We start from the raw sequence: 14,574 nt of genomic DNA, 5'->3' as shown, positions 1-14,574 counted from the left end.
AAGTTGAGACAACATCTTACCTGTATGGGAGATACAGCTACCAGGTTGGAATCCGATTTGGACAGAGACTTGGACAACTGCAAGTCCAAAACACTGCGGGGCATGGACCTCATCCTCCCCAGGGTGCAGGCCCTCTCTTCGTAGCCAGCACCCGATGAACTGCCCTTGGGCACACCTCCTGTCTGGATCCCCCGTAACTCTGGAACTTTCCCGTTCTGACCAGGGGAGTTGGAGGGAGGGTGGCCCAGTGAAGACCAGCCACAAGGTTGAGCTGCCTGCTCACAGTTCCTGGTTTGGGCCTGGTCCTGGTTGACCCTAGTGTGGAAGATAGTCCGGTATACCACCTGTGGCTTCTGGGGGTTGTTGGCGGTCCTCTGAGGCGATGACTCGCTCCCCGTCCTGGGGAAGATCTGAGTGGGTCCTCCTCCTATTACGATGCTGAACTCCGGGGTCTGCAACAAGCTGCTCTGGACGTCCGTAGAGGCATATTTTCGGGGTTTGGGGCTGTAAAGATGGTAAGGCGTATCAGGGGTTTCACAAGCTGGGGAGGATCCATGAAGCAGGCCTGCAAACTCCTCTGGAATGTGGCTCTTTCTGCGCTCCTCCAACAAAGCGTTGGATGTGAAGGAAGAGCAGAGCGGAGTAGGAGGAGACGGGTCACACTGGTACGGCCCGTCGTCTACAAAGAGGACACACACAAACCCAAAAACATTGACTGATTAGGATATAATCATGGAGATTTGCATAAAATGGTCCCGTCACAGCAACGATACACACTAATGAATTTACTCTGCAAGGAGAGAGAGACATTTACACTCACTGCAAAAACAAATCACAATATTTAAAAGTGTAGAGCGAAATGCTTAGTACAAAATAGAACAGAGAGAGGAAAGCAATGGGGCTTAAAAATAAGAAACAACAAAAGCTGCAAATTGGAAGATAAGGACGAGGTAATACATATTCTGTTTCCCTTTTGCAAAGCGGTTTGTTCCTCCATGGAAAAATGAAAGAACTCCTGACTTGGACTTTACACCTCTGCTCCACTAACTGCTGGTTGAAAAACTGTGTGTTTGGGTGTCTGAACTTGTGCACGTATGCATGAACTCATCGGGGCAGACGTTCTTATACCATTGACTGGGTTTAATTTTTTGAGGGGATGCTTTCAGAGGCCCACTCACTGTCTGTGTGCAGTGGGGTGAAAGAGAAACCACTGAAAGCTTCTTTTGATTCTCTGGATATAAGTGTTTGTGTGTGTGTGTGTGTGTGTGCGCGCACGCTTAGCTACTCGCCTGTCAGTTTGTGTATGCACATCTGCAAACAAGTTACACTTCAGGTCACACCAATTGTACTGCATGTTTAAAAGATGTACTCCTCATGATACAAGATGCAAAATAAGAGGCACATTATGCATTATTATTCTACCATGATTATTTATTTCGCTTCACCAGAGCAGTGCCGTCACACTCAAAATCATATAGATAAATCTCCAGTTTGTAGCTGAGCTCCTCCGGGGAACAGCCCTGCTGTTCTTTACTTAGTAGTTTCACAAATAAAGTGTCTTACACGCTGTGACTAAAAATGAATGCCAAATGTATTGAGTTAGAATTATTAGTAGAGGTGTGAACTAAGCATGAGAGACAGAAATTCAGCTAGGTAGGCAGGTGGAAGGAATCATACAGAATGAATCACAGAGAGGTAGCAAAGACTGAAGCACAGATGGCTGCTCTAATCATCCTTTTTATATTACTAATAGGTGAAATGACTACTGTACGTATAATGTGAAAGTTTCTAGTGAGGAATTCACACAGAATTATCCCCCGTTTTGGTTTTACAGCCCACAACTTTTGGCTCAGTCTCACAGCTCTCATCATCATCTTTTCCTGATGCAGCAAAAGTAGCTCTGATAAACCCTCTTCCCAACACCAGACAGACAGATTACTAAAGATAGCAGCTAGCTAATGAACATAGTGGAGCATTTAGCAGCTAAAGAGCCAGATATTTCCCTTGTGAGTTGGTGAAGACCGACCAAGTGGACATAAACACGACTTCAAAGCTAATGTTGCTTTATGTCTGCTAACTGTTCGCTAACACATTAAACATATCAATGTCAGTACATTTGTTGCACTGCCCCTAAGTGGCCCAAAGAAACACAAATCCAATCATGCAGGTTTAAATCATGTACACTGTTCCAGGCAACCATTGGTTTCCATTAATTTCCATTGTATGTTATCAATTAGCAGAATATTGGAACTTTTCTTCTGAAAGTTAAATTATTATTGCATGGTGATACAGTTTATGAGAAGACTGATTTCAAAAGCATGACCTCCTATAACGTAACTGACAAAAAATAAAATCTTGCTGTGTACTGACTACAGAACTTAGCTAAGTTACAAAGCTACTTTCAAAAGTGCTTACATTTTCACCCTGAGCAGGATTGAATGGAAACAAATGAATGTGTGGAAAAGTATAAAAAATACATTCACACATACCACACAACACGTTTAGCACTAATTTGAAGTGTAACGAACCGCTGGAATGGTCTTTAATGGCAGCAGGTAACAATTACATCTCCCTGATCTGCCCAAACCCAAACACACGTCTGAAACCTGCAAAAGGCTTCAATGGATCTGATGTTGTTTTCAACTCACCTGCTTATTAAACTACAATACTACATAATATTCAGCCTTGTCACTTTTCATTCTATAAATAGCTGAAAAGAAAACTTTGCGTTTGTGTGTCAAACCCAGATATCTCTTTCTCTGTTCCCTGTCACTGTGTGTTAAGATTGTGTACCAGGCCATGTAAACAATCTCAGCACTGATAAGCATCACACACACACACACACACACACACACACACACACACACACACACACACACACACACACACACACACACACACACACACACACACACACACACACACACACACACACACAGTCTCTGCTAGCACTTCATGACTGTCCTGGGTATACAGCCACGTTTCTATAGGAAACCTATATGAAACAATTACATAATGTGAGCCAAGAAAGAAAATCCCTCAAGTCACTTGGCTGCTTTTCCTGAGAAAACCCCACAAAGTGAATAACTGGAATCATATGATAATTAAAACAGCAATGCTCGAGCTCCTCTCATCGTGGCAGAATAAAGTTAGGAGAAAGTGAAAAAATATTAACGTCAGTACTCAAATGGAGAGCAATTTCATATCATTTGGAATGTGAAAGTTCCATTTTATTCCACCTTAACTGTACTGTGTGCTGTGTTTAAAAGTACGAAACACCCATTAATAGTCTTCAGGTAATGACTCATCCTCGAGAGGACATAGAGTGAAACTATCATTATTTCCTATACAAGCTGAAAGCTCTTTAGTTATGACTAATCCTCAACATTTTACAGGATGACAAGGACTAAGTGGCTAAAAGATCAGCATAAATACACAGTGAGTGGACCGGTCTTCAGAGCTTAACATTTTTTGTTGTTTTTTTTGCCTACGGTATATTGTCTTCTAGGTGATTGGTACAATTTGACCATCAATCAATAGTACTGACCATTGACAATATGTCAGTGAATACATGTTTGTGAGTCATTACATTTTACCTGGTAAGACAGCAGTTGGTCTACTGTTAATTATATTAGACTTACTATGAAAAATGTACACTTCATTTTGGGTCAGATTAATAACACAAGGAGCATTTTTGGAAACAATCAAAGCTTGGAACTGTAGATGGGATTAACACAAAAATTCCTACATTTTGACTGCACCATGAATGCATCAATAAGTGACTGTGTGTGTTTCTTTCAGCCCTTCTATGCATTTCTTTATCACTCTCATCGTTCTCCTTTTTTTTCTTTTAGATGATGAACTGTTGGCAACAGGTGAGCCTGTTGGTCACTATGGCAACAGAGAGCCACAGCAACGGCATCTCTCCCAGTTTTTTGGGTAGGCTTTCAGGAGCGCAAAGGAAAAGTGTACAACTGATGAACACAGCAATAAAATCAGCAGGTGTGTGTGTGTTTGTCTAGACGGAAAAAATAACAGAGGTAGAGCTGGCATATCTGCGAGTAAAAAAGTAAAAGGTTTGATGATAGGGCAGAAGGAAAAGTTACATGCAAGATTTTCTGTAAGTTTTCCGAAAAAGAAAGGTATAGATATATAGAAATAAACTTAACATTAGTTGAGCTGATGAGAATATTGGTGTACTAACTAGTGGAAACCAAATTATAGGAAGGATAACACTGGAGAAGCATAATTTGGCTCCACACAGGCAGGAAACTCTAGTTTCTCTTCTTCTTACCCTGTGAACAATCAATAGTCTTGCTCTGTGTATTGTTTTAACTTTACTTCTTATCCATTCCTGAGCCTAAAGATCCCTCTGCAGCTTTGCCTCACTAACTGCCCTCTGTGTGTGTATGTGTGTGTCTTTCTTACCTGGGCATCCAAAGCAAGTACCAGCTCAAACTACGGAACACTCAGACTGTCTGTACTGTAGACATTCATACTGTAGTAACTCATCACCCTGCTTCTGCTGAAATGCAACAAACGTCTAAGAATCAGATGATCTAACAACAGCTGCATCACTCTGCATACCTGCATTTTTATTGCGAAACTAGTATGCAAACACACACAAGTTGTAGCATGCAACAGCTCAGCCCAGAAACTGATTAGTATTTGGATAACTGGTGTTCATCTCAAGACAAACAACCGCAGTAATATGTGTGTTTGTGCAACAAATAAAGACAAGTGTGTCTCAATATGACTCATCTATGTACAAACTAACTATTAGATAGTTAAGGATCAATCATTTTCTATCTTTGTAATCATTATCACAAAATGGCGCCCAATAACTTATTGATTGACTGACTGATGCAATGACGTGTGTGACATCATCACTTCCTCAAGTTGATACACTGTGAGTATGTGTGTACATCGTCCCCACCACCCACCTATCAGTGAAGCACAGACAGAGAAGAGAGTGGGTGTGAGAGAAATAGATCTGAAATTGAGCTTTTATTCAATGTACCTAAACAATTTATTTATAGATGAAAATGCTTAATAATATATCTCTCCTGAGGTGTCAAACGGTTTAAGATGCATACAGTAGCACACTGCATTCTAATTCTAAGTAGGTTTAGCAAGTATGTAGTAGACTGGACACTGGAAAAGTGAGTATAGTCAGTACGTTTATTGGATCTGCCTGGTTTTTCAGTGAAGTGGTGATGGACACTACAGTATTGTCGCACAATGCATACACAAAGGCTCACAGCTGTGAAGCATTAGATGCATTATTTGCAGGTGATGAGACAAAGGTATTTTATTTAACAAACACTTTAAAAAGCACTTTACAATTAAAATGAACAAAAATAAGTTTTAAATCTGTGAAAGTAAATTTTGCTGTCTTTGAGTGCTGTTTAATTGGCAGCGGTAATTCCACAGTCACAGATAAATTGGCATCTCTCAGTTATATAACAACTGTATACTAATTGGAAAAACAGTATACTAGGAAGTAATTTCATGAGTGACCCAAAACAACATGTTTACGTTCAAGTGACAAAGCCCTCTAGTGGCTGTAGATGAGAGCAAAGGAAGAAATCTTTTTTTGTGCCTCAACCTAACCAAACAGAATACCAGCTGAGATCAGTTGCATTGTTTTTTTAACCGGGGCAGCAGTTTTCAGATTACATTGCATAAGGGTTCTCCAATGTTTTCTCAGTTAGCCTTTTAAAATGATATCAGATTAGTAAACCGAATGTGCCTTTGGAACATTGGGCATTTTAGGCCTTTATTTGACAGGACAGCTGAAGACATGAAAAGGGAGAGAGAATGACATGCAGCAAAGGGCCGCAGGTCGCAGTCGAACCCGGGCATGCTGCATCGAGGAGTAACCCTCTATATATGGGCGCCCGCTCTACCAACTGAGCTATCTGGGCGCCCATTCACAGCAGATATTTTAACTTGTCATAGCAGGAAAAACAGAGGTGTAACTAATAACACTGACAATGGTCTGGCGTTCAGAGTGGACAAAAAGAAAACAGAGGAAGAAGAGAGGTAGAGGGAGGGAGGAAGAAGAGGAAAACAGGGAAAAGGGGGAGGAGGTCAAAAAGGTGAACGTTGAAATACAGGGAGAGGTAGGGAGTGGGCAGCAAAGCGAGGGAGAGAAATACGCAAAGATAGAAAGGGTGTAGGGTAAATGAGTTATGAGAGGCAAACTAGCAACACAGCATAACTGAAAAGCTGAAGAAGGCTTGACAAATAGCAGTGAGGCTGAGGGAAAGTGAGGGGGCGGACGCAGAGCATATAACAGTGAATGACAGGCAGAAAGAGATAGACAGAAGCAAATGAGAGCTCGGGCAAGTGGCTAGAGAAATAAAGAGAGTGACAGAATGAAGGATTGAATGGCAGAGGGGGACAGGAGGGAGAGGAATTCAAGAGTGGGGTTACAGAGCTGGAGGTTATATGTCAAAATGTGAGGAAAAAGAAACTGGGAAGAGTGGAATAAGGCTTGATCTGTTGTAGTAATGCCAGTCAATCCACTCAGTAGCACAGCAGTCCACTACAAGTTGGGCTTCAACATTTTTGAAGAATTGTATCTAATTAAACCTTGTTTACTATTCATTATCACACTTACTGAGGGTCATGAAATGATTTAAATTCCAATTAAAATAAATATGATCCCCACAAACACTATTGAATGACAGTAAATACCAAACATACATCTAGGTAAAAGATGTGACAAGTTGTCTCACTGCATCTTTGGGGGCTTTCAGACCTGCCTCATTTAGTTCGGTTGAACCCTTCGCTTTCCCCCTTGGTGCGGCAATTGCACTCCTGTGTGCACCAAAAGCGGACTAAACAAGCGTACTGAGACCACCTTAACGAGGTGGTCTCGGTACGCTTTCAATCGAACTCCGGAGCGGTTCGTTTGAGGTGAGAACGTGATCCGACCTCGAACTGCACCAACTAAGTATATCAAGTCTGAACTGCAGTAAATGTCTCCTGTAGTCAGGTGTGCTTTGCGATCTGCAATGCGGCAGATCATGCAAACTGTAGCAGCTTGCAATGTTTCTCTCACAGAAACAGATTGCGGTCAAGCTTGCAGTCAACCGCATCTCCGTAGTCAAACAAGCCGCCGCTAAAGTTGGAGACAGACGCCGGCAGAGCAGAGCGAAGTCTCGGTGAGCAGAGCAGACGTAGTTAAACAATGTTTGATTATTTAAATGAAATAAGCTGGCTTGACCATGGAGATGGAAGAAATATGCACTAATCCAGAACAAAGGCCCTTCTTCCTGTATTTACTTTCTTGATCCCGCCCCAGACACTTCCGACCAATAAGGAGTGAACGTTCTTGCGTAATGACGCAATTTGGTAGGCTTGGATTTTTCCAGATGTGAAACGAAACCGAACCAAGAGGAAATCGCTCCAAGTTAACTAACTATCTTTAACTGATTCTAACCAAAGCAAACAAACTATAGATGTGAAATGTATCCCCAGCAGATCTAGAGTTAAGGTACTGGTGGACCATTTTGGGCTCGGTGTGCGACACCCTTTGGCCCAAGATGATTCACCCTGACACAAAGCAGCCTCGGTGACACAAAGAAAATATCATACCCTCAATCTCCTTATTCCTCCTCCCTTCACTCTCCCGTCTCCCCTGCCTCAGCCCTTTAGGGATTCACTGATAAAATAGTTGGTTAGTGCTGGCATAAATTCACCCCACAGTAACTGCCACGTGGTCTGCCTCCACCCCAACAAAGTACATTCTCTAACACCATCTTCGCTGATAATGAAGACGCCAAAAGAAGTGAACAGCCAGTAAGGTCACCAAAGGTTTTCCTTTATCCGTCTCCCCCCCACCTCCCCTCTTAGGGATATCTCTAACTATAATCAAAGATTAAGGAACTGGATGTGATGTTAGCAGGATGAGTCAGGATGAAAAACTCGACTAGACTCGACTTCTGTAACGCTGCCTTTACAGGTCTCTGTAAAAAGTCGATCAGACAGCTGCAGCTAATTCAGAACGCTGCTGTTCGTCTTCACTAAGACCAGAAGGGTAAATTATATCACTCCAGTTCTGGCATCTTTACACTGGCTTCTGTCAAACAATTGATTCTACCACTGCTGGTTTATAAAGCACTGAATGAGCCAAAATACATTCAGTTTATATGCACCACATATCTGGAACAAACTCCCAGAAATCTTGAGATCTGCTCCAACTCTCAGTTCTTTTAAATCAAGGCTTAAAAGCTTTCTGTTTGCCACTGCATTTTATTAAGTTAAACTTGAGATTATTCATATATCGCACTGTGTTGTAGCTGCACTTTCATTTCTAATCTACTGTTGATTTGTATTATTCTATTTATTTTAGCTCATTTTTATCTTCTATTTTATTTTGTTCAAACGTGCTATACAGATAAACTTGCCTTTTCCTTGCCTCTCATCGTTTCCCTCATTTGTGTGAATGCAAACACATACAAACACTATAAAAACTACACACTGTCTTTCATACACTTGGATTTTTTCGTGTGTGTGTGTGTGTGTGTGTGTGTGTGTGTGTGTGTGTGTGTGTGTTTTAGCAGGAGGGGCTGGGAGATGATCCAAACATCTGATAGCACGGCATTGATCGCTCCGTCTCTTGTGGGACCGTACTGACTGTTATTAAAAAGTACAGAGTAATATCTGTGCTGTCAGTCATCCCAGAGATGCAAGACTGAACCCTATTTCCTAGGCTCCACCGGCATGGATAAATCATTATCAGCTCCCTGAACCTCAGGCACTAAGCTAGCACCAGGGTTAGTGCTAGGCTATGCTAACAAACCCACATCAAGATGGTACTGCAGCACTCTACTGGGCTGCTGCTTGGACTCATGATGACAGGAAATCATTATTTAGCATGCTTAACTTAGACACCCGAGCTAGCATTACACTAACAGGTGCAAGGTTCAGTCTTAACTCTCAACTTGTAAGTATGAATGTTATGTACATAGGTTTATGTTTTGCTGTACCATTGATGTATGGGTTTGTTGTTCTTTTGATGTATTTTGAGTATGGATGTATGTATTCCAGCTTATGTAATATTCTTATGAAATAATAGACCCCAGGAAGAGTAGCTTCTGTTTAAGACAGACCGAAGCTAATGGCCATGCTAATAAACAAACAACCACCCCCCTCCCAGAGAGAGAGCTAGGGGAGGGGCCCACCTATAGATAGAATCAATAGATATTGAATTCACACTTTCATTCCAGATTGGAGTATGCAGAGTATATTGCCACAGCAACTGGCTCGTCTCTCGGGAGCGACGGCAGTCTCTCAATAGCGTCATTGAAATTCCATTTGTGTGTGTGTGTGTGTGTGTGTGTGTGTGTGTGTGTGTGAGAGACAGAGAGAGAAAGTGAGTAAACGTGATAGGAGGTCATCGCTGAATAACTGTTGGTGCGTGTGTGCGTGCGTGTGTGGTGATGTACGTATGTGTTCGTAGCAGTAGTAGTATTTCAGCCCTGAGTCAGCTCAAAGCAAAATGTCACATGTGTGAGTTCCTGCATGTGTGCAAAAAGTATGTATAGAGCATGTCTAGTCATTTTGCTCTGGTTTGGTTTTGTTTATTGACAACAAATAATATATTCATGAAATGCAACACATTAGACTTTGTCAGGGACAGAACGTCCTGAAGTCATTTCCATCATTGTCATAGGTGGCAAGAAAAACGGACCACTACGTAACAATAAAGTGCAGCTTTTTAGAGCTGTAAGGTCTCAGCACTATAAAACTGCACTTTATTCTGTCCAAACAGGGCCTATATTCTCCTCGTCACGGCTAATAAATGTGATCAACAGCAGGATGAGTTTTTCTCTGCTAATTCTGTTAGTTGCCATTTTGTTATTTTGAACCAAGTCTGTGCCTCTGTGTGAGCCTCTTTTGTGTTCAGAGCTTCCAAACATGACTCACCATCACCTACAGCAATGCTAACGGCTCTGTGAGGCTGTACTAAGCCACAGCAAATCTTTGAGGTAAATGCTACCATCAGCATGTTTACATGTTCACAATGACAACATGCTGATGTTACGCTTTTAAAATATTTATCATGTTCACCATTGTAACAAAGCGTGTGGGGGTGGCGACACATTTGACCAGGGTAGAACAGCGGGGAAAATTCTTGTCATTTAATGTAAGAGGAGAGCAAATGTACAGACAGCACCGCTGCTTTTCTGCTTCATGTAAAATGTAAGGAAAACAAGAAGGAAACCGTACAAATTGTGCATGCTTGTTCTGTCAAGCTAAGATTATAATTCAGTTTGTGAATGGACAATATCAGTGGCCACTAATAGCAGGTTGTTTTCATTAAGCTTTATTCTTTGTGGCATGGACACATAAAAGTGAATGGCTTCAAATGTGATTATGTATAACAAAGACCAAAGGATAGAGCTAAGGTGTCAATTGGATGGAAAATCAATCAGTGTGTTTGCGAGTGCGTGTGTGTGCGCGTGTGTGTGTGTGTGTGTATCACATTAATGCTGCAAACAAAAGGCACTGCTGACTGAGTATGATTTAATGATCAAGAACAGCAGGCTGCTAGACCTTTTTTGACCATTTGTGCAGAAGAAGGTTCTTGCAGTTGGGATTTTGTGTCAAGGTACAAGTGGAGCGTGTGATATTTGAGAACAAAAGATTCATTCAGACACCGGAGGTTTAATGAACTTAATTCTTTCAAGTAAACACACGGCCAGCGGCGCACTCACACACATACAAAGCACTTGATTGCTTTGCCATTTACGGCTCATTAACTGCAAGAGCTCATCGATCACTCAGCCCTTTTGTGGCCTTTCGCATTATGAAGAGAGTATGTAGTCATATTTTTTTCAGTTGGCCATTTTTTACAGCTGACCAAGACAACAGTAATTTTCTTACGGTAATTTTGAAACTGGCTTATATGTCAGAAAACACATAGAAATCAAAGCATTTTATATGTAGATCAAAGAACATTACAGCAGCAACACACACGAGAAGATACTACAGTTGTGGCTAACGTTAGCAAACAGTTGCCTATTTACACATCGAGCAGAGACGGAACATTAGCATTCATTTGGAGCTGTGTTTCTGGCTACTCTGAACTCTTTAGCAGCTAAATGCTTCACCTTGTTCACCAGCTAGGCACAAACTTAGTCTGTCTGCCATTTGGTGCTGAGCAGGTAGCGTACAGTCAGTTTATTGGAGTTTTTTCCCTGAAAACAGCTGTCTGGTGCTTCGAGAACCAACTCTATGAGAGCGAAACAAAACATAAAAGTTTTAGTCTGTAAAACCAAAACACTCGCTGGAAAAAGCTAAAAAGCTATGTTTTTTTAAAAGGTTTATTTAGATAGGGACAGATATAAAAAAACATAGATAAACTTCAACAGTCATCTGATGTATGTATCATAGTGTTTTTAGCCGAAGCTAATTCTCAACACTTGTCCCTAGTAGGGCTTTTGGTTACAAATAAAAATACAGATTTACGTTATTATTAAAAATACAATAAAGATGAAATATAAAGAAATGAAAATGGAAGGAAAGTATACAATGAGCGCACAGTGTAAAAACTAAATATGAGAGCAAGATTGTGGCTAATGGTGGGATACATTTCAAGTGGTCTGGCAGAAAGTTTCATGATTTTGCCCCTTTTACTGAAAATGCAAAAAGCAAATGATGTTCTACGGAAAGGGATGCTACAATTGCCTCGGGTGATGGTTCTGGTACCACTTTGCTGTTTTATTATTGTTCTGCAAAGGGGAAGGGGAGCAGCGTTATTTAGGCATTTGAAGACCAATTTAACAAAATGCATGGAGATAAAATTAGCAAAGCTTAAAATCTTATGTGTAAGTAAGTAACTCTGTGGGTTAATCACTGCCAGCAACCGCTGTCACATTACATGTAGTCAACTGACCCACTGTTTATATATAAAATAATGATGAGTAAAGCTTTAGATGTTAGCTTGCCCAATAGTCATAACAGACAAAAACACGAGAATAAGACCTATTATGTTTTCACATGGTGTGTATAAGAAGCTGTGAAGTGTTCCAGTTGAATAAATACAGACCTGCAGATTTGTGCCTGTTTGTTACGGACATGTCGCAAGGGGCACTGCATAATTCACAGAGGACAACTGTGTCTACAGTTGCACTGCTTTTGCATAACACTGCATTGCACTTGGCACTCTGCACCGAAGGCACTGAGGGAAAATCTTTTCCAGCAATGTCCAACATTACATAAACCGTAGTTCCGTAGCATCAACAGCAGCACCAGTGATGGATCGGGATATAAATAGGCCTCCTTTTTATGCGACTGCCCACGCAGGTGGCTGACACCTGCATACTCTGCTCCGGAGCCAGAGATTTACTGTATAAATAATTAAATGGTTGGTGCCAAAGAGCGGTTCAGGACTTTTAGGAGGAAAATGAGAGGAATAAGAAGAAGAGATACAAATTTCGAGAGAAAGGAAGGAAAAACCTTTTATGGTGTGCAGGCAAAAAAAAAAGTGTTCCCTTCACTTTCTTGTCCTCATTTCTCAATCCAACCCCCTGATATCTCCCATTTCATTCTTTCCATTTTCCTGATTTTCGTTCATCACCCCCCCTCCTCCCGATGCAACATTAGACTCTCATTCTCTCTCCCTCACCCACTCTCTTTTTCACTGGCATCCTTTGAATTCTGTGACTCTTTGCCTTCTGTACCCACATACATATATACTCCCTCTTCTCTCTCTCTCTCTCTCTCTCTGTAAGCCACTTGTTACCATGGAAACCCCACAATAGGCCCTATAAAGCTAATAAGTAGAGAGCATAAGCAGAGTAGCAGAAAAAGAAGGGAGGAGGGGGGGAAAATAGAGAAAAATATATTATTGGAAAAATAAATGGGTGCCAATCTATTCCTGGTGTTAGAGCTCCCAGCGAGGAGAGACAATGAGATAGTCAGAGAGAGACAAACATGTACACATGTTATTATTCTTAATGTAAATGTACTTTTAACTTGTTTGGACAGAACTGTTACAGTAAACCATTCGACGGCAGAAATTAAAATTAAATTCTTATAAAATCAACAGAGAAGATGAGGAAAGGACAATCTTGCCTCCAGTGCCTCAAGATGCAATATGTTTGCATTAACACAGCCATATTTTTCTCAAGCAAATGTTATGGGAACTTTTCAAATGTTGAAAATAAATAATATACAAGTAGAGTGTTGTGGTTAAGTTGAAAGCAAAATCCAAAAAATACTGTAAGTTGTTACTGTCAAGTAAGGGTTGTCGCAGTTTTCCCAACTGGTCACAATTTTCAACCTATGACGAAGACGAAGATGCACTTTGCAAAATTGAAAATAACCAGTAGCTGGCTGTACAATCAATGCAGGATCCACAGGTTTAATGCATCTGGGAGCTCACAGGGGTAACGATGTGTTATGCATTTAAGAAAGTCTGAAGCATCTTTTCAACCTTTTTGCAATTAAAATGAACTGCTGATCAGTAGGAATAGGTACTAAAGACCATTATTAAAAAAGAACTGAAATACATATATGTTTCTGGGCAGTTGGTGCTAAATATTTTAAGGAAGGCAGACAATTTCAATTTGGCTCCTGTTAAAAAAACATTTCTCTATACGTGTTCTCCACAAAAAAAATGTCTCGCTTGCGAGCATTGTGTGACTTAGTTATTGCAGAAAATTAAAAAGTTGTGTGTGTGAAGCGCTGGTAATAATGGGACAATATTAGAACAATAGAGCATAAATTGTGAGTGCTATGGATTCTTTTTGATTAAAGCGGCTGCTGTGTCACTGTCGATGCAGCCAGTCTACTCCCCCCAAGCGAGGGGCTCTGATGCCCATTTTCAGTTCTGTACTTATCAGCATCGATTATGGTGATTCGTTATCACACCAGTCATGTGAAAACCAATCGCTAGCATCAGCATTAAAACACCTTCTTCCAAGTTATGAAATTCTTATGTATCCATAATTTTCCCATTCCACAAATGTACTTTGATAAACAGTAATATTAAACGTGTTGAAAGTAAAAACGAGGGCTTTTCAACACTGTGATCAATAACTGCTCCTCAGTCTTTGTCCTAAAAAGAGACATCAGTCAGACATCAATGTCAGGCCCAAGACTAATTATTGTATGAACTGTAGGTTAAAGAGGGAAATAACACACACTCTTGTTGCATAAATGCCATGGCAATGCTTCAATGAGAATAGTAGATAAGGAAGTCTTATTCAGTTTTACGTCTGTGTGTGCATGCACTTGTGGACTGATAATGAATGTGTTTTTCGTTCGAGGCACTACATAGATCAAAGTCTAGCTGGGTCTCTGAACTGCTCCTGGATGAATCAGACACACAGACACACAACCACCCACCCACCCACCCACACACACAAAATGCCTCCCGCCTGGTCCACTTCCCCTGCTTTGCCTCTTCTGTCGGTGCCTGATAACAGCAGGTGTGAAGGACAGTTGGACTGAAACCCAGGTGAGAGAATGACGTCTTCACGACCACATCGCCAGCGAACTATCGCCAGGGCCACCGCTTCGCCCTGACAACAATGAATCTCATCGCTATGGTAA

The 14,574-nt window shown here is 41.2% G+C and overlaps 1 protein-coding gene across 7 annotated transcripts in view; it reads right to left on the bottom strand.

Moving 5' to 3' along the window:
* anks1b (ankyrin repeat and sterile alpha motif domain containing 1B) overlaps positions 1 to 14,574 on the bottom strand; it is a 236,809-nt gene that overhangs the window by 63,403 nt on the left and 158,832 nt on the right. For all 7 annotated transcript variants that reach the window (XM_028570991.1, XM_028570990.1, XM_028570993.1 and 4 more), the window contains one exon: positions 21 to 679. In XM_028570991.1, coding sequence (XP_028426792.1) covers positions 21 to 679 — 659 coding nt within the window. The remainder of the gene's footprint in view (positions 1 to 20; positions 680 to 14,574) is intronic.

Source organism: Perca flavescens, chromosome 23 (assembly GCF_004354835.1).
Source record: "Perca flavescens isolate YP-PL-M2 chromosome 23, PFLA_1.0, whole genome shotgun sequence".
Taxonomy (NCBI): Eukaryota; Metazoa; Chordata; class Actinopteri; order Perciformes; family Percidae; genus Perca; species Perca flavescens.
The sequence above is the reverse complement of the archived record's forward strand: the minus strand, read 5'-3'. Positions and strand labels throughout refer to the sequence as shown.